Source organism: Syngnathus scovelli, chromosome 19 (assembly GCF_024217435.2).
Source record: "Syngnathus scovelli strain Florida chromosome 19, RoL_Ssco_1.2, whole genome shotgun sequence".
In the NCBI taxonomy this organism is placed as follows: Eukaryota; Metazoa; Chordata; class Actinopteri; order Syngnathiformes; family Syngnathidae; genus Syngnathus; species Syngnathus scovelli.
Window position 1 is genome coordinate 7,278,536 of NC_090865.1, and position 19,271 is coordinate 7,297,806.

The 19,271-nt window shown below is 54.8% G+C and overlaps 2 protein-coding genes across 6 annotated transcripts; both read left to right on the forward strand.

The window, feature by feature from the left end:
* Positions 1-1,256: 1,256 nt before the first annotated feature.
* On the forward strand, positions 1,257-8,514 carry LOC125987380 (golgin subfamily A member 6-like protein 25). 4 transcript variants are annotated; one of them, XM_049751711.1, is made up of 18 exons: positions 1,257-1,421; positions 1,970-2,122; positions 2,218-2,358; positions 2,496-2,573; positions 2,727-2,797; positions 2,867-3,008; positions 3,095-3,201; positions 3,286-3,477; positions 3,547-3,601; positions 3,958-4,071; positions 4,145-4,248; positions 4,412-5,797; positions 5,869-5,917; positions 5,984-6,055; positions 6,158-6,321; positions 6,395-6,513; positions 6,599-8,283; positions 8,363-8,514. In XM_049751711.1, the coding sequence occupies exons 2-17, from the start codon at positions 1,982-1,984 to the stop codon at positions 8,113-8,115; spliced, it is 4,452 nt and encodes a 1,483-aa protein (XP_049607668.1). In that variant the 5' UTR covers positions 1,257-1,421; positions 1,970-1,981; the 3' UTR covers positions 8,116-8,283; positions 8,363-8,514. The 4 variants fall into 4 exon arrangements, with proteins under 4 accessions (XP_049607668.1, XP_049607667.1, XP_049607669.1 ...); XM_049751710.1 differs by having other exon boundaries at positions 5,869-6,055; XM_049751712.1 differs by lacking the exons at positions 1,257-1,421; positions 1,970-2,122 and having other exon boundaries at positions 2,496-2,581; positions 5,869-6,055.
* A 1,212-nt stretch (positions 8,515-9,726) lies between these two features.
* Positions 9,727-19,249, forward strand: LOC125987391 (semaphorin-6D). 2 transcript variants are annotated; one of them, XM_049751741.2, is made up of 21 exons: positions 9,727-10,758; positions 13,702-13,900; positions 13,966-14,080; positions 14,155-14,212; positions 14,298-14,354; positions 14,425-14,526; positions 14,601-14,691; positions 14,764-14,886; positions 15,145-15,233; positions 15,302-15,391; positions 15,503-15,630; positions 15,729-15,860; positions 15,991-16,146; positions 16,257-16,430; positions 16,518-16,661; positions 16,779-16,856; positions 16,942-16,997; positions 17,073-17,126; positions 17,396-17,643; positions 17,704-17,832; positions 17,958-19,249. In XM_049751741.2, the coding sequence occupies exons 2-21, from the start codon at positions 13,798-13,800 to the stop codon at positions 18,684-18,686; spliced, it is 2,856 nt and encodes a 951-aa protein (XP_049607698.1). In that variant the 5' UTR covers positions 9,727-10,758; positions 13,702-13,797; the 3' UTR covers positions 18,687-19,249. The 2 variants fall into 2 exon arrangements, with proteins under 2 accessions (XP_049607698.1, XP_049607699.1); XM_049751742.2 differs by having other exon boundaries at positions 17,076-17,126.
* Positions 19,250-19,271: the final 22 nt, after the last annotated feature.

A 19,271-nucleotide genomic window follows, 5' to 3' on the forward strand; every position in this document is an offset into this window, starting at 1 on the left:
CTGCACCGATCCGCCTGTCGATCTCGCGCTCCATCCTCCCCTCACTCGTGAACAAGACTCCAAGATACTTGAACTCCTCCACTTGGGGCAGGATCTCATCCCCGATCCGGAGAGGGCATTCCACCCTTTTCCGATCGAGGACCATGGACTCGGATTTGGAGGTGCTGACCCTCATCCCGACCGCTTCACACTCGGCTGCGAACCGTTCCAGCGAGAGCTGGAGATCACGGCCTGAAGAAGCCAACAGCACCACGTCATCTGCAAAAAGCAGAGACGCGATGCTGAGGTCCCCAAACCGGACCCCCTCAACGCCTCGGCTGCACCTAGAAATTCTGTCCATAAAAATTATGAACAGAATCGGTGACAAAGGGCAACCTTGGCGGAGTCCAACCCTCACTGGGAACGAATCCGACTTACTGCCGGAAATGCGGACCAGACTCTGGCATCGGTGATACAGGGACCGAACCGCCCTTTGTCCATGCTTTTAAATTCGGTTAGCTTCTTGTTTGTCCACGCTTGAAATACTTTTACTTTTAAATGACTTTAATCCCTGTGAAACAAAACCTCTATTAATAGTTCTACATGAACTAAGCAGTTATAAACAACTTAAGTGTTTCTCGTGCTGCACTGCCTGCACGCAATGACTGATAGTCACCATTTTGGCCATGACATCTTCATGAAGGCGAGCTTAAAGCTGACGCAGTGTTTTTTTGTCGGAAGCGGTAGCTCGTATTAACAATTGCGATGCCGGCTGTGTTTTAACCGTCCCATGCGTCAAAAACTCGTGCCCTCACCAGGTTTGAGAAGTCACGTTACCGCCTCATTTCACGAACAAATGCTGCTTTCAGTGAAAATGGGACTTTTCCCTCTTCCAGCTAAGAAAAGTGCACTCGAACACCCGTCAATGGTGACCGCGTGGAGACTCAGTCCAAGAATGGCAAATCTTGCACACTATAAAAATATATTTAGCTTTATTTATTATTACATTAGTTTACTGATTCAAAATAACCTTATACAACACAGCGTGATTTCCACTGACTGCGTAAAGATATGCTATCATTTTCGTGCATGAAGTGATTTGGTGAAATAATGAATTGCTTTGAAGATACGAGATGTCTTTATGTAAATTGTGGAAATTGTGAGTAAGGTTTCTTTGAGGTCAAAATGTATAATAAACGAGAATAAGAAGAAAAATAACAATCGGTCGGAGTCAACTGTCTTTGGTGTTAACATTAGCCTCGAACGTTCTGAGGTCGGAACTGGGAACATCCGACTTTCCCCGAATGCAGCATTATGTCCGCGCTTCCTGTAAGCAAGCTAACAACACAAAAGGAAGCTGCGAAAAACAAGACAAGAACAACTTTGAGCGACACGCTGACAACTTGTTGTGAGCCGAGTGCAGCAGCGCTTGACTTCGACGGGTATCTTTTTTTTTTTTTTTTTAACAAAAACTTTACTCGCTGCACGACTTCGGGTTAGCAAGCTGCTGATGCTGAGCTACTAGCCCGCTGCTCCAAACTTCTGCAACTCCCTTGCAACATTTTTATTTCACTATATTCGTTTCGAGACTGATAATTTAATCTTGGATGGCCAATGAAAAGGAAAGAGTGCATAGTATTTGGACACACTAGTGCAGTATGAAAGACTGCTAAATTGCAGTTATGACCAGTGTTTCGCCATCTTTGTACAACAGAATGTTTTATGCAAAGCCGACCTCGTAATAGATGGAAGGGTAAAAACAACAATATAAAAGCAAATATAGATAATGACTGATGCAACAAATTGTATGTGCGAGATGTTGAGAGTGAGTTCATCTCACTTGATAAACAGCAGTTTGACAAGTGAAGAATTGTTGAATTAAAAAAGGTGTCAAAGCTGTTTATTAGTCGACTTTGCCTAATGTCACTGAAGAATACAAAATGCCACAGATGGCCTATCAAATAAGAGCGCACCTGTCTGTGCCTTTCAGTTGACGGCCGCCATGGACCCACAGCCGCCCATCAGCTGGCGGCGGGAGAGGGCGGAGCTCCTGCAGGAAGTGCGCCTGCTGCAGGAAGATCTGGCCGAGAGTCGGGCAGAGAGGGAGGAGCTGGCGTCCAGGGCCAGGGCACTCGACCAGAGGGTGAGCGTGCCCGCCGCCGCCTCTACTTCCTTCCTCCTCTCTCTCTCTCTGGCTGCCTCTTCCTCAACTCTCCGTTGTTGTCATTCTCTTTCCAGCTGGAGCGGTCAGTGTCTCCCCGGCTATCCGGCAGCCGTCCCGAGGATGAGGAGGAGCGGCGAGAGAGGAGGAGGCGTGACAGGGAGGCCCGGGAGAGGGAGGCCCGACAGGCGCTGCTCGTGCACCGATTGCAGAACAAGGTGGAGCGCACACGCAAACCTGTGTGTGTACGTGTGTGTGGGGGTGGGGGGGCGTGAATACCACTAGCGCTGCTTGCGCTGCTTGCGCTGCTTGCGCTGCTAACGCTGCTAACGCTGCTAACGCTGCTCTCGTGCAGGTGATTGAGTACAGAGAGCGATGTCAGAGTTTGGAGTTGCAACTGAAGGCCGGCCACAGCCAGCTGATGAGCACGCAGGTGGGGGGGTGCGCTAAGTTCAAGTTTTTTGTCCAAGTGTCTTGACCTGGATTAAGCAAGATATACGTAAATGATCAAAGTACTACTACAATATCTCGGAGTAGGCTTTCAGTACAACAACTGCTGTCTGTCACTTGTTTGCGTGTTTTGTAGATAAGTATCAGGAGGGACAGCTCCGAGTCGCTGGAGAACGCCCTCATCAGCCTGGAGGAGGAACAGCAAAGGTGCGTGCTGCCATGCTTGCTCTGGTGAATGCGTGTATGTGTCTGCCTTCTAGCTTGTTTCGTTTTCAGGGCAGCTGGCCTGGGTCAGACAGCCTCCGTCCTGCGGCAGCAGCTGAGCCGATTGGAGCGGGCGAACCGGGTGCTGATGGAGCGCATCTGCGAGCTGGAGGAGGAGCAGCGTCGGGCGTCCCATTGGCAGACGGAGCCACAGGTGTGCCAGTCGACTCCTTTGGGCGCGCGCCACCACCCGGCGTTTCCTCTGTTGTGATGGAACCATGTGTGGGTGCGTGCATGCAGAGCGTGTCAAGCAAGCTGGCTGAACATCAGGATCAGCTCTGGTGCGTGTGGAGGTGCGCCATGTCACTCAGGCAACACTGTCGCGCCCTCCGAAGTTCCGCTGACAGGTTTGTGGATGCTGGCGTAGAAATATGCCCCACAATATTGTTTTGGTGTGTGCCGTCAATGTAATCGTGCGTGTGCGTTTTTAGGGATCTGCTGGAGATGAGGACGGAGCTGTCCCATCTGTCCTTGTCCCTTCAGTCCAGCTGCGACTCCACCTCCTTGCGGCTCATCAAAATGTACCAGCTGTCGGCTGCGCCAGTCTCTCCGCCCCCGTCTGCCTCGTCCGGTCTCGGGACACTGACGCTGGGCGAGCTGCGGGGGACGGCGTCGGAGGACAGGTTGGCTTTCACTCTTATCCCGCGGACGTCGGCGTGAGGCTTGACGGTGCGGTGTCTCGTGTCTTTCAGGATGCGGGACGGCGAGGGCGCGCCGGAAGATGTGGCGCGGGCTGTCGACAAGCTGGTGACTAGCGCTTGCCGGCTTTCTGGTGGCTGTTTGGCAAGCGCCGTTCGGCCTCGTCGCCTCGTTGAGTTTTGAGAACAAGTGAACGACGTGGTGGATTTGTATAGAACGGACGGCAAGACGTCGTGGGGTTTGCCAGCCAGTGCACCTTCCCAAATGTCACGTTGTTGTTGTCTGTTAGCTCTTGTTGCTCTGTTGCGCGCGAACGGTGATGCGATGACCTCCGTGGTCTTGTCGTTGGTGAAATTGGCCATGGGGTCTTTCTTGGCAAACGGCCACTAGATGAGCAGCTACGTTTAGTCATTTGATGAATGGTCAGTGAGCACCTGTGTACCATGTTCTTGTCGCCGGGCCAGTGTAGCCTGTTGAACGTGAGCGTCCCGTCGCAGTCGGTCCTGCATTGGGACTCCCTGTTGCGAGTCCTCTGGCAGACGGAGAGCGCCTTGCAGTGGAGACAGCAGGAACTGCAGGTCTGTCTCACGCGGCAGCATCAGTGCCTGGGCAGGGTCCGGAATGAGTCGGGGGCGCTGTTGTCTTTGTCAGAAGGCGGAGCTTAGTGTGCGGCGGTTGGCCGAGGAGAAGGCCCAGCTGCAAATACGAGTGGAGCAACTGCAGGACGACCAGCTCAAGCGACAGCAACCCGACAGGTCAGCGGCCGACGGGTGTCTCCTCACGCTTGTCTTGCTCTCAGGGCTAGCTCTTTTGTAAGGCCCGAAAACAAGCTAGACCTATTTGCTGTTGACTTTCCTCTTCACAGTTTGGGCCTTTTATGATGCTCATTCTCATGACGTTCTCTGGCACGTTTTGCAGTCAGTCAACATTTGGGCCAGAGGCGGACCTTTGCACCAGGAAGGAGACAAAGAAGGCGCTGCGGAGCGAGGAAGAGGAGGTGCTCAGCAAGGAGGCGGAGCTACGCAACAGAGTCGCAGACTTGTGTCAAGAAAAGGAGGATGTATGCAAGAGAGAGGAGGAGGTGCACAGCAAGGAGGAGGAACTCCGACAACAAGAGAAGGGGCTGCACAATCGAGAGGAGGAGCTGCTGAGGAGGGAGCAGGAGCAACAGACCAGAGAGGAAGTGCTGCACAACCGAGAGGAGGAGCTGCTATGGAGGGAGCAGGAGCAGCAGAAGAGCGAGGAGGAAGTGCAAAAGAGGGAGGGGCATCTGCATAGGGGAAAAGAGGAGGTGCACAAAGCACAACAAGAGCTACAGAGGAGAGAAGAGGAGGCGCTAAGGAAGGAGGGGCATCTGCAGAAGAGAGCCGAAGAGTTGCAAAAGACAGAACAAGTGCTGCACAAAAGAGAAGGGGAGGTCCTACAAAGGGAGCAGGAGCTTCAGGAAAAAGAGGAGCAGACCAGAGAGGAGGAGGTGCAGAGAGCACAGCAGGCCCTACAAACGAGAGACGAAGTTCTGCACAACCGACAGGAGGAGCTGCTGAGAAGGGAGCAGGAGCTGCAGAAGAGCAAGGAGGAGGTGCAAAAGAGAGAGGAGCATCTGCAGAAGAGAGCCCAAGAGTTGCAAAAGACAGAACAAGTGCTGCACAAAAGAGAAGGGGAGGTCCTACAAAGGGAGCAGGAGCTTCAGGAAAAAGAGGAGCAGACCAGAGAGGAGGTGCAGAGAGGACAGCAGGCTCTACAGACAAGAGAGGAAGTGCTGCACAACCGAGAGGATGAGCTGCTGAGGAGGGAGCAGGAGCAGCAAAAAAGCGAGGAGGAAGTGCAAAAGAGGGAGGGGCATCTGCAGAAGCGAGCGCAAGAGCTGCAAAAGACAGAGCAAGTTCTGCACAAAAGAGAAAGGGATGTCCTACAACGGGAGCAGGAGCTTCAGGAGAAACAGGAGCAAATCAAAGAGGAGGAGGTGCACAGGGCACAGCAGGAGCTGCAGACCAGAAAGGAAGTGCTGCACAACCGAGAGGATGAGCTGCTGAAGAGGGAGCAGGAGCAGCAGAAGAGCGAGGAAGAAGTGCAAAAGAGGGAGGGGCATCTGCAGAGGGGGAAAGAGGAGGTGCACAAAGCACGACAAGAGCTACAGAGGAGAGAAGAGGAGGCGCTAAGGAAGGAGGGGCAACTGCAGAAGAGAGCGCAAGAGTTTCAAAAGACAGAGCAAGAGCTGCAAAAAAGAGAAAGGGAGGTCCTTCAAAGGGAGCAAGAGCTTCAGGAGAAACAGGAGCAGAGCAGAGAGGAGGAGGTGCAGGAGAGGTATGAGGAGGCGGGCTCGTCGGGGTTGGCTGTTGAGCGCTCATGTGACTGGCGGTGCTTTGGCGTCGTAGTTTGAACGCTGTACTGCTGCCAAGGGAGACCGCCATCGTGGACGTGAAGGTGACCTCCAGTCGGCGCTTGAGTTGTGGCTTGGGTTCGCCCACGCTGACGCACCTTGTCCGACAGGGGGCGCCACAACCAGAAGAGCTGGCCAGGGCAGAAGAAGATGCAGCGCCCATCAGAGATGCCCTCTTAGAGGTACGTCCGCTGATGATTTTCGAAGCGCACATTTTCAAGTGTGGCCACTGTCGGAGCTCTCAAAACGAGTCTCATGTGCCATGCGCTCTCTAACCCTCCCAGCATGTGTCCATGCTGCGTGAGCTGAAGGAGGCACGGGAGGAGCTGCGCCTGACGAGCGAAAAGCTGGCCGGTACGGGACAGGAGCAGCGTAGGGAGAGCAGCAGGTTGCATGAGGCGCTGGACGCTCTGCGCGCACAGCGGGAGCTGGACCAGCAGGAGCTCAGGTACGGCCAGCCGCACGCCCAACCGGGAGCGTCTGAGGACCTTAAGAAGGACCTTTGCTGATCGCCTCATCAGGAGCAGCTCGGCGTCCCTGCGGCAGCGGGTGGAGGAGCAGCAGACGCAGATGTGGCGCGCCAACGAGGAGCGAAGCCACCTTGCCGCACGCGTGCGCACCATGCAGGAGGCGCTGACCGGTCCATCTTTGCTAGTTTTCCTCATCTCGTCTACTACTCCTCACCGTTCCTCCCTCGCTCACAATCTGTTTTTGTTCTCCGCCAGACGAGCTCCAGTGTCTGCACATGGAGCTGCACGGCGTCATCTCCTTCCAGAAGGAGCGAGAAGAGGCCTGGAAACGTGAGAGGGATCAGCTCATACAGAAGTCGCGAAGCGACACTGGGGAGGTGGAAACAGTGAGCGTATCACTGAATGAAAGAAAGGACCAGGAGGTGCATGAAGAGCAACTCCTTGAGGTGACAAAGGACAAAGAGAAGGAGAACCTGTGGAGGCGCGTGGAAGGCCTGCAGGAGGTAATCCCGGCGTCTGAGCCAAAGAACGCTCTGGTGGAGGAAAGACAAAGGAAGCAAGTGGAGGAGGACGCCACGGGCAAGGAGGTAGAGATGCTGCGACGACATGTGGCAGGACTACTGAAGGAACTGAAGGAGTGGGAGCAGCAGGTGGAGCAACTCAAGGACAAGTTGGCTACCAAGGACGGGCAATTGGAGAGCCAAAGGAAGCGTGTGGAAGACCTGCTGAAGGAAATGAAGGAGACGGAGCAGCAGCTCAGGCAGGAGGTGGCATCGAAGGAGCAGAAAGCTTTGGCCGCAGAAGAAGAAAAGCGCCGTCTGGAGGAGGATGCTCAGGGCAGGGAGGCCGCATTTCGCTCTCGCATTTCCCTGCTGGATAAGGAGAAGCAGGACGTGCTGGTGCTGCTGAAGGAAATGAAGGAATTTGAGGAGCAGCTCAGGCGAGAGGTGGCATCCAAGGAGCAAAAAGCTCTGGCCGCAGAAGAAGAAAAGCAGCGGCTGGAAGAGGACACCCGGGGCAGGGAGGCGGCACTGTGCTCTCACATCGTCCTGCTGGAAAAGGACAAGCAGGATGTGCTGGTACTCAAGAAGGAGCAGGTGAGACAAGTCCAAGAGAAGGAGGAGCAAACCAGGGAGCTTCGCGAGGCTGAAGGAAAGTTGAAGGAAAAGGAGCTCAGGGTGGCGGAGTTGGAGATCCTGCTGGTCAAATCCCAGCAGAAGAGACACCAGGAGGAGGAGGCTCGGGACGCCGCCGAGCAAAGGATGGTCGCTGTGCTCGAGGAGCGTGCAGAGGAGCTGCGCCAGCTGAAAAGCATGCTTCGAAAGCAGGGGGAGGAGTTTCACGAGGTGACCACAATAATGCAGGAGGCGCCGGATGAGGAGCGGCAGAAGGAGCTGCAAAGGAGCGGCCATGACCACAGGAGGTTCCCACAAGATCGCTGTGAACAAATCCAAAAGGAACCGCAAATCCAACACCACGAGTCCCAAGCGTCAGAGGAACAGAGGAGGACACAAGAGGAGGACATTGGCAAAGACCAATGGCGACGGGAGGACGATGGCCCAGAGGAGACGCGGGAGGACGAGGAAGGTAGCTCACTGAGGCGAGTGGCTCAGCGCCAAAGAGGTGCGGGACGAGAGCAGGCGGGTGGGCGGGCGGAGATGCTCGACGTCACTACCCTGCAGGAACAGGCAAGCACATCCAGATCAATGAATTTGTTTCATCAACCAATCTCGGGTAAAAAAAAAATCGAAATAAAGGCAAACAATTATTGACAATAATATATATTATATTAATCCATATTGCAACAAATAAAAAGTGCTGCACTGCATTTTCCGGGCAGCACAGTGGTGCTAACGCTGCGCTGCCTTCCCTTTTATCCACAGGTGAACGACAGCGAGGAGAAGGAAGTTCGGGAGGAGACGAGGAGGACGTCGCTACAGGTAGGATGTGCGGGCGGTTTCCACGGTGATTCCGTCCACGCTCCTATTTGTCAATTGACGCCTCTCCTTTATGTGCCAGGAGAGTCACCAAGAGGGTGAGCATCTGAGGAACGCTGCGGGGACAACTGAGGACAGGGAAGACGAGGAGCGGGAGAGGAGGAGCAAAGCAGGAGAACGATGGAGCCCGGAGGAGGTGCTGAGGAAGAGTGAGGAAGATAGTGAGGAGGCTATGAAAACACAGGAGACGTGGAGGGAGGAGAAGGAGTGCTCGGAAGAGGAGCACATTGAGAGCAGAAGGAGCTCCCGGCAGAAGCAGGACCAGCTCAAGGAGGAGCTGTGGCAGGAGTTGCGGCAGGAACTGCGGCCGGAGCTGCGGCAGGAAGTGCAACAGGAAGTGCAACACGAACTGCAGCAGGAGCTGCAGCAGGAGCTGCAACAGAAGCTGCGGCTAGAACTGCGGCAGGAGCTGCAACAGAAGCTGCGCCAGGAGCTGCAACAGGAGCTGAAACAGGAGCTGCGGCCAGAGCTGCAGAAAGAGCCGCAACAGGAGCTGCGCCTGGAGCTGCAACAGGAGCTGCGCCTGGGGCTGCAACAGAAGTTGCGCCAGGAGCTGCGGAAGGAGCTGCAACAGGAGGTGCAACAGGAGCTGCGGCAGGAGCTACGGCCTGAGCTGAAGCAAGAGCTGCAACAGAAGCTAAGGCAGGAACTGTGGCTAGAGCTGCAACAGAAGCTGCGACAGGAGCTACGGCAGGAGCTGCGGCAGGAGCTGCGGCAGGAGCTGCAACAGGAGCTGCATCAGGAGGTGAGGAGCGAGCACTGGCCAACGCAGGCTGAGGTAAGACGATGGGCTAGTCACACTTAAGAGAGCGTGTTACGTGCTTGTGCCTAAACCCGATTTCACCGTGTGAGTTGATCTCTCCCATAAGAAAAGCAAAGCAGTGGTGGCATTTTTCAAAATCGCCCTTTGAAAAAGTCTCCAAACTCTGTTAGTGAACACAAGGTCAATACGAGGTGCGCCGACCAACCCCAAAACGGCACGCAAACCAAACTCCCCAAAACAACCGAAAAGAAGACATCAGTTTCAAGCCACTTAATACTCCGATTTAGGGTTTGACATCTTTTAATTTCTTTCTGCCGCTGCTCTCTCGCCAAAGGTGGACGGCGGAGACGAGGAGCGGGCCCATGTCCGAGCCCAGCCATGGCAGGGGGCAGAGGCCTGGCGCTCGGAGGGGGACGGAGCTCGACTGCTTCTGCTGCACAGCCACGTGGCCCAGCTGGAAATCAAACTGGAGCGGTCGCAGGGCAAAAAAGGCAAGCTCAAGCACCACAACCGCAACTTCAAGATGGAAAGAGACGCACTCAGGCAGGGACGCAAAGAGCAAGCGAGTGCGTCGGCCGGACACCCGAAAACAGAAAGCAAATGCAGGACGGCTCAGTCCCTCAGGTGAGCCGCCCACAGGTGGCGCCGGACGGGCACCGTCTATCCTTTGCACCTTAGGAAGAGACGCTGCTGTTGGACCGCAGCCCAAGGGAGGAGGAGCTACCCTCGAAGTTCCACCCACCCTGACCAGCGACCTGGTTTGCCCACCCGACCTGGCGTCGGTCAAGTCATCGCAAAGAAAGCCTGTGTATGGATTGCCGTCAGCGGGCTTCCTTCCCTCATCACGCAGCAGCCACCTGCAGTTCCAAAAATGGCCGCTCCAATTCCCTTTGCCACTTGTTGCGCTTGCAGTTTGCAAAGGGAGGCTAGCAAGCTGCGCCTTCACACGGGCACAATCTGTCTCTTGTTTCATCTTGAGAGATATTTTGATCATTAAATGTAAACCCGAGACATTTTCCGAACAGGATTTGCAGCAGAGGTCAACTTTTTTTTCTCAGCATGCACTGAACTGCACTCTTGCTGCGGCAAGACCAAATAATGCAACTTAAATTAAAAAAACTTTAAGAAACATAAATATGCTTTTTGGTTTGTTTTTCTTTTTGATAAATTAACAGTCTCAGAAAAGCAAATCCAAGTAATGACCAGTTTACAGTTGTCATGTAAATGCAATAGAAAATATGGCTACTTCATTTTTATTAACCGTGTCAATAAAATTGATAAGCAAAGGATCAATCATCGGTTGCTCAATCAGCGAAAAGCCTCAGAGCGGGTCGGGCTCGCGTCGTCGCCACCTATGATTGGCCGTGCTTATCGGGGGCGTGGCCTGTGCCGGGAGACACCGGGTGGCGGTCTGAAGAGATTAGCGCTTGCGGGCACCTTTTGTTTCCGATGCCGCTCCGTTTCCTGCGGCTTTTCGGGCGTCTTTATCGCTCCTTGTAGCTATCGGGACGTCGAGGCGCTCGATTGCGCTAGATCGTGCTCGCGCGCCGAAAACCTGCTCTTGGACTACCAAGCGCCTTGCAAGCGGTGTCGCTGTGCGTGTGTGCCTGCGTGCCCGCCCGATGCTTCGCTGCGGGGGACGTGCACGCGCAGAGGTGAGTTCGACCGGTGTGAAGGTGGAAGAACCACACGTTTAGAAGGCTGTCAATCATACTAGGCGAAGCTGTCAACCAAGTGACGTCACGCATGTTTAATGACGTCATTGAGTCAGTCAGGGGTGCGGGTCAGCCCACTTCGCGTCCTCAGTAAGTAGGCGTTTTGTTTTACAGGTCAATTGACCATGACCTTATAAGGAGGCGGGTTATACTTCACAGCATAAACGTGTTTTTGTGTGCGTGCGTGTGCGCGTGCGTTTGTTAGGGAAGAAAGTAATGAAGCGCACTTGTAAGCTCCCAAATGTTTTATTGGTCAGACTTGAATGATCAATTATCAAAGTCATTGATTGAAATCAGTGTCCTCATTTGACTTGGTTTTTCATCAGCTTCCTGTGGCGCTTGGGTGACAGGAGATGCTCTGAGTAAACAAACAAAGTCACACGTTTGTGGCAACAAACAGCCGTAAAATAGGAACACACGAGCTAAACTGGACCTGTATGGAGGAAGAAGGCAGGGCTTTTATTTGTTCTCTGAATGGCCGATGAGTGGTCAATGAGTTGCACGTGTGTATGTGACGATCAAGTGCAGGGGGAGAATGAGTGACGTGTGGTTGGCGGTTGGGTTTCGAAGCCCCGAGGAACGCCACTTAGGCACATGTTGGAGGGGAGGGAAGAAGCGCAAGTCCAAATGTGGACTCTCCTTTCTCACGTGTCAGGGCATCACAGGAAGCTTGGTAAGCTCAGCAGCCAAGTAATATGTGTGTGGTGGTGGTGGTGGTGGGGGTCAGGGTGGCTGACCCTGCGCTAGTAACTTCCCCTGACTGCCTCAATTACCCACAAACCCCGTGCCCCCACTGACATAGTGGAGGTGGGTTGTCTGTCTGGATGAAATCCCCTGAAGTAGCACCCCGTTTTCCAACACTCTTTATCCTTTGACAACCACCCACAACCTCCTCCTCTGCTATGTGTGCGTGTGTGTGTGTGCCTGTGTGTGTACTTCCCGCTGCCGTCATTGGGCCGATCACAATGAAGGAATCAGCCCTTGTGAGCGGGGCCACTGACGTTACCATGAGAGGCCGGCACATTGGTGACATGCAGGCAGCGCATTCTTTGGTCCCTCTCTCACACTCTCTCATCCATCATTCATTGATTCCTTCATTGATTCCTTCATTGATTCCTTCCTTCTTTCCTCCCTTCCTCCCTCCCTTCCTTCTAGCCACACTTCACTTTCTTCGACAATTTTCTTTCTCTGCCTTTTTCCATCCTCACTGTCTTGGTCCTTCCTTCTCAGCTCGCTTGGTCTCAGACGCCTCCTCCCTCGCTTGCTCATTTTCCCCACCAGGTTTTGGCATGGTGTGTTGCTGAAAGATTCCATGTTCCTTACAAATCCTCATTGATGATTGTGTGTGCGCGCGCGTGCGTATGAGGATTTAAGCAGCTCAGTTCTCATGCGCGGGCTGATCCATTAATTAGCTTAAGTGGCTCCTTCCCGGCCTTCCTTTGTTTTTCGTCCTCTTCCATCCCTTCTTTCCTCGCTTCCTTGCTTACTTCCCGTTGTTGACAAATGTCGTCGTCTTTCACTTGATGCAAGTACGAGAGAATCAGCAAAGCAGGCTTCTGAGATGTGCCCCAAATGAATGAACTCCACCCGCAAAAGCATTTATTGATTTTATGCAATGTGTGGGAGTGGAGCCACGCCGGGGGCGCAGGTGACCCCTGACCTCGCTTGGCCACTTTGCTCCATTTGGATGCGAGCAAATCCAAACATCAGCTTAGTCCTCCTCCACAACCTTCTCATCTTCCTCCCCCTCCTTCTCAGGTGGGCGGTTGCTATGCCGGTAACTGGTTGCCAGGCTGCATGTCATGTGACTTAGTTTGCGCCGAGTCATCGTTGCCTGGATTGTCGTGGGCTGACAGGGAGTCCCTTCCTTCAAAGTGTTTCTCGCGGCTCGGCAAAATGCATCGTTCACTATTTGTCCTATGAGTGGAATCAAGTCACATCTTTGGAATACTTGGACAATCGTGAGACTTATTGGCTGAAAACAAAGCGCTCGCTCGCCTTGTCGCTGCTCGCATCGAGATGGCGGCGCGCAGCACGGTTGAAAGGACAATAAATCAATGCAAAAATCAAGAATTCAAATCAAAGACGATTTCACTCCACCTTGATTGCTCTTTCTTCCACTTTAGTCATGTGAGGATTTGACCTCAAGACAGACGGGGATTAGCTTCCAAGTCCTGCACGTCATTTTGTGTGTGTGGGAGTGGAGGTGGGGTCTTTGGGGGTCCCGCTGCGCCGTCACATCTCAGTTAATCGGATCCCGTTGGACTTTTTCATGTTTAGACGTAACCTCGCTGTCTCATCCTCGTCCCACGTTTCCCGCTAATACCCATCGTGCTCAGCGAGGCATGCAGGCCAAAAACGTCTGTCGCTTGTGTCCCGATGAGTAAAAAGCAGGTCAAAGGTCAGCGGGACGCAAGTTACCGCAAGCAGATGGCACAGCTGACGTGAGTGCGCCGCTAATGCAGCAGATGAGCTCCAGAAGATTAATGCGGGCTTCTTCTTTTTACCATGAAACGACAGAGGGAGGGCGGGAGGGATGTCAACAAAGTCACCAGGAAGTAGAACGATCTGGACAGTCGGCATGGAGACCAGCTAGCCAACCGAGGGCTCTGCCCCGTTCACACTTCCTGTTAGCTGACACTCTAGAAATGTTTGCGCTTTCTCACGTGTCACGCGGCGAGCCGCGGCTGTTACCATGGCAACCCCACGATGAAGGGAACCGAATCGGGCTCTTGTGAATCCAATCTACTAAAGTTTGTAATTGATAGCCAGGCCGAGTAGTTTGTCCCCACACTGACGATTGAAATGCTGTCACGCGCTCTCACACACAAATGCTCTCACACACAAAATGCTCTCACACTTCACTCTGACGTCTGTCTCCAGTATACAGAAATCACGGGCTTGCCAGAGATGGCCCGCCTCCCGTTTGCTGTTTGGTCCGAGCCGCCGCTGATGAGCGTGTAATCCCGCCCCCACGCCATGGCCCTGGGCGAGGGGCCACCGTTGCTGCTCCTGCTCGCTTCCTGCTTCCTGCATGCCTCGTCCTTCCCACGAGACCTGCAAGCCATCAGCCTGCTGGACGGTGAGTCGGCCGGGCGCGTTGCGCTTCTTTGCGGCTCATCTGCCATGTGGCCTGTCGTCCGTCAGAGTCGGGACGCTTGCCGGTATTCTCAAGTCTGCTGCGGGATGACGCCAATGGCCGGCCGGGTCTCCGCTTCCAGAGGATGACGCGCGTCAACCGCATGCTCTTCATCACTGCCAGGTCGCTCACGCTTGCGAGTGTTGCTGCTGACTCGGCACACAAACACTCGCTCACGCCTGTGCTTTTTGTGTCAGGGATCACGTGTTTGCCGTAAACCTGACGACGGCAGCCGAGGCCTTCGTACCTCAGACGGTGAGTTGCGTACAGGATCCGTTCCCGCGGCCGATGTCTCTCTCGCAGCCGGAGAGGCTAACGTGCACGTGCGTTTGTGTTGCAGACGCTGACGTGGCACGCCGCCGACGTGAGCAAGTGTGCCGTGCGGGGGAAAGACGGCGTGAGTTCCACAATGTTGTGCGCTTTGTCTTGAGCTCGTCTTAGCCACATGCTAACGTCCGTTTTGTCAGGACGAGTGTTACAACTACATCAAAGTGTTGGTGCCGCGCGACGACGAGACGCTGTTTGTGTGCGGGACCAATGCCTTCAACCCGGCGTGCCGCAACTACAAGGTAGCCGCTCGCTGTGACCTCGGCAACCCCGAAGCGCCACCCGGCGGGAGTGACTTTTGGGTTTTGCGCGGCAGACGAGCACGTTGGAACAGGTGGGCTCGGACCTGCCGGGTCAGGCGCGGTGTCCCTTCGAGTCAAGCCAGTCCAACGCTGGGACATTCGCCGGTAACGTCAACCTGTCCATCGGCCTTCCTGACGTTTTGCCCGTCCCGTCCATGACCTCTGACCCTCACCCAGGTGGAGATTTCTACTCGGCCACCGTGACCGACTTCCTGGCCAGCGATGCCGTCATCTACCGCAGCCTGGGAGACGGCCGACCCGTCCTCAGAACCGTCAAGTACGACTCCAAGTGGCTTCGAGGTGGGTCGGCGTGTCCTCGCCTCACGTCAAAACGTGACATCATCATACCCTGACCGGCACTTGACGTCATATTACGTCTTCCACACGACATCCCATGACATGACGTCATCATATTTTATCTTCTTGACAAGACAAAACATTGTCACGTGACATGACCTCATCACCACCACATGACCTGAACATGACATTATCATCTTACAAGCCGACATGACAAATACTTGACGTCAGATATGAAACCATGACGCTACTGTGCGGCAGAGCCTCGTTTCCTTCACGCCGTGGACTACGGGAGCCACGTCTACTTTTTCCTGAGCGAGATCGCGGCGGAGTACACCACCTTGGGGAAGGTATGTGTCGTCGGTTGCTGCCGATCTGGTGCCGTGACCGGACGCCGTGACCGGGCGCCTGTCGCCAGGTTGTCTTTTCTCGGGTGGCCAGAGTCTGCAAGAATGACAACGGCGGCTCGCCGAGAGTCCTGGACAAGCACTGGACCTCCTTCCTTAAGGTGAGCCCAGGATACATACGAGAAAGTTGGTTTCTGTGCATGTGACCGAAAAACGGGTAGCGTCGAGCGGATATATGGCCATAAGTCCAGACCGCTGTTCGATCTTGCCAGGCTCGCCTGAACTGTTCTCTTCCCGGAGATTCTCTCTTCTACTTTGACGTGCTCCAATCGCTGACCAGCATTCTGCAGATCAATGGACGTCCCGCCGTGTTGGCTGTCTTCACCACGCAGGCTAACAGGTCCGTGCTAGGCTAATGGTTGGGTGCTAACCAAAACCGCTGGCTCCGTACTCGGCTAGCGGCGACTAACAGGAATTGAGCGACTTTGCGTGGCGCAGCATTCCGGGTTCGGCGGTGTGCGCGTTCTACATGGACGAGGTGGAGAAAGTGTTTGGAGGCAAGTTCAAGGAGCAACGCGGCAGCGACTCGGCGTGGATGGCCGTGGCGGACGACGCTGTGCCCGAGCCGCGGTGAGGTCAATTGAGGGCCTTGCTCACTGGCCTTGAGTTTAATTGGCTCCATTTTTGTTGGACATCTAAAGTAATTTCACAACACCAGGATTTCTTTTTCCAACTAGTATGTCCAAATGTGCAACTGCAGGCCCGGGTCGTGCGCGGGCGACGGGCCGGCCGCCAACTTCAAATCTTCTGCGGATTTCCCGGACGAGACGCTGGCGTTCATCAAATCTTTTCCACTGATGGACGGTGCCGTGCCTGCTGTCAACCGGCGGCCACTTTACACCAGGACCGCCAGCAGGTAGGAGCCGAGGTTGAGACCTTTATTTTGTTGAACTTTTGTATGAGTTCATGGTGGCTGATCAGAGCCTCGAGTCTTGTGGTTAGCTAACTAGCCTCCGCTACCGCCAGGTTCAAGCTGACGCAGATCGTGGCTGATGTTTCGGCGGGTCCCCACAAGGAGCGCACGGTGGTGTTCTTGGGCTCAGAGGACGGCCGAGTGGCTAAGGTTCTGGCTGCCACGCTTCCCCACGACACCTTTGGCTCCAAACTCCTGGAGGACATTGACGTATACGACCCCGACAAGTGAGCACCGCCGCCTGAAGCCGCCGACCCCACCCGAAGCCAAACATGGTAAAAAGGCGCTTGTGTCCGGATCTAAAACATCTTCAGGTGTGACCCTGGTGTCCTGGAGGGGGACCGCAGGATTTTGGGCCTGGAGCTGGACAAGGAGCACCACGCCTTGTTTGTGGCGTTCAGCAGCTGTCTGGTGCGCGTGCCGCTCAGCCGATGCCGACGGCACGGTGCCTGTAAAAGGTGAGCTTTGACGCTTGCGAGGCAGAGGCGAGTGCGGGAGCTTTCACAATAGAGCTGGTGGCGGCGCTCTGCCCTTCCCTGTCTCGCCCCACCCTGCTCTGCCGCGTTGTCTCCCAGGGCGTGTCTGGCCTCGCAGGACCCCTACTGCATCTGGCTGCGGACAGGAAGGTGTGCTGACATGGCACCCGGGTTCAAGTAGGTGTCACGACTGCCTGATTCCTGGCCGACGAATGGCATTTTCATGTACTGGAGCGCAGCGTTGACCAAGTCTTGTGGGCAGGGCGGGATTTGAGCAGGACATCGAGGGGGACCACTCCAATATGGCCCCGTGTCAAGGTGAGATGCAGCGCCACCTAGTGCTTGATCTTGGCGTGTACAAAACATAAAGGTCTTTTTTTGTGTTTTGGACAGCAGTCATCTCGGCGGCCTCTGGTAACCGGGAAACACCCTCCGACTCGGCTTACGGTAAGGCCCGCCTTCCACTGCTGCTGTACCATTAGTAACAGCGCCTCGGCTGGACAGAAACGGTACTAAGGTTTTGATGTCAAAAAATGCTTTTTCACGATTGTGATTGAGACGATAAGTGACGTTGGGAGCCCATGTTGAGTCGCTGTAAAAGGTCCTGAGTAGCAACAGATATTAAAACCCAAATGAGGTGCAGACATGCATGACTTTGCGAGCCGGCCAACATGCGTGTGGCTCGGCGCTTGACGGTGCCTACCGCCTGGTTTCAGGCGTGCTTGGTGCCGCAGCCGTGGATGAAGACTCGGCGTCTGGCGTCCACTACACTCTGCTGATCGCCTGTGCGCTGCTGGCGTTCTTGCTGGGCGCCGCCTCGTCGGGCCTTCTGGCGTCGCGCTTCTGCGGCGGCGCCCATCAGAAGGGGAAGTTGGACAAAGACCTGGAGGCCTCGCTGCCCCACGCCTTGTCGCTGCACTCGCTTGCCAAGCTGAGCGGACTTCTGGACACCACCGTGCCCAAGGTGAGTGGGAAGCCAAACAAAGTGAGCAGCAACGTGTGACGCCAGCTTCGTACCCCTTAGGAGGACAAAACGGTCGAGTCGCAGTACCCCGAGACGTGTGGATCCTTCATCCCCGAGGGCCGAGCGTCTGATGCCCTGACCGCGTGCCACCGGCTTGCTGCGGCCGAGCCCCAAGTTGGCCTGACGCAGGTAGGCGGCACTGACTTGAGTCACAGTTGTTAAGGAAAAAAAGATGATGAGCTGCGTTCGACTTGGAGGCCCGCCTCATAGTTCAAAGGTGCATTTGAAATTCTGATTGTCGTCCTTCCCGGCAGGCGGCCAGCGACCTGTTGGCTCTTCCCACGGCCAACTCGGGCCCGGAACGCCCTTGGCGGAAGACGAGCTCAGAATTCCCTGTGCCGGATGGCCCCGCCTCCTCTGCGGACAGCCTCGCCTCCTTTGCAGCGGTGACGACTGCTGACTGCGTATCTCCGTGTGTGTTTCCGCCCCCTCATCTCCGTGGCAACGGCCAACCGTCCTCTGACGCATCGGACGTGTCTGCGTTGGATGAGCTTCTGAGGCACATCCAGCAGGTCAGCGCCCAGGGTGACGGGGGCATCAGGGTCCTGACGTCCACCTCTCGAGGGCATCCTCACCATCATCTTCATCAGTGTGGCTTGGACCGCAGCCGTCACTGTGGCAACCGGCAGCCGGCAACTCAAGCGCTGCCGCTGAATGCTAACGGCGCTATCTTGCGCCAACACGCCATGATCCCGGAGGCTCCGGTCCAGCCCGGAGGTCTCGCCCTTGTTGAGATGGGCGGCGGCCTACCGCGCCATCACAGTTCCAACCAGCGGGGGGCACCGCCACGGCAACATTTGCTGGCCAGAATGAACACCAGCAGCAGCGGCCCCCCGGCCCCGCGGGCCTGCCTGACGCGTCAGCACAGTTACAGCGAGGGAGTCTGCGTGCAGCGTGGTAACGCTAGTGCCGTGCGCCGTGCTGTCTCTCTCAAGCCCAAAGTGCCGCCCAAACCTTTGTTCCTTCCCGACGCCCGCAATTAGTCAGCGCCCAGACAGTCCCGGTGTTGATGAGTCTGATCGAAGCAAGCGTCCCCAACGCTAAAATCACTGCGCCGTTCATCAGAGTGGACTCAACCCGCTCAGCATCACGTGAGCACTCAGTGTCCCCGCACACTACCGGCAGCTTTTGTACCATATTGGTATGTGGAACCTGAGTGGGGCAATTGTGGTGGGGGCTGTGCTGCAATAAGACACAAAGGCACACACTATATGACTTTAACAGTTTACCTCAAGAATACAAATGTTTCTTAAAAAAAAAAAAGTGACACGCTTGGAATGTTTGTAAACAAAAGAACCAGAAAGTCACTTTGTATTCAAGCTTTTACACTGAAATCCTGAAAAAAAAAAAAAAACATAAAAAAAACAGGAAACTGAAGCTGGCTGCATGTGACCTCCGACCTCTGCTCATTGGTGGAGGAGCTGCAGGGCTCCCAGTGCTGTTAACATGTAGCATTGGCTTTATTTACAGTATAAGCTTAATAACAACGCTCCATATTTATGATGCCAACGTTGTGGTTGGAAGTAAAAGACGTCTCATCTCGCAATTGGTCTCGTTTGCGTTTGTGA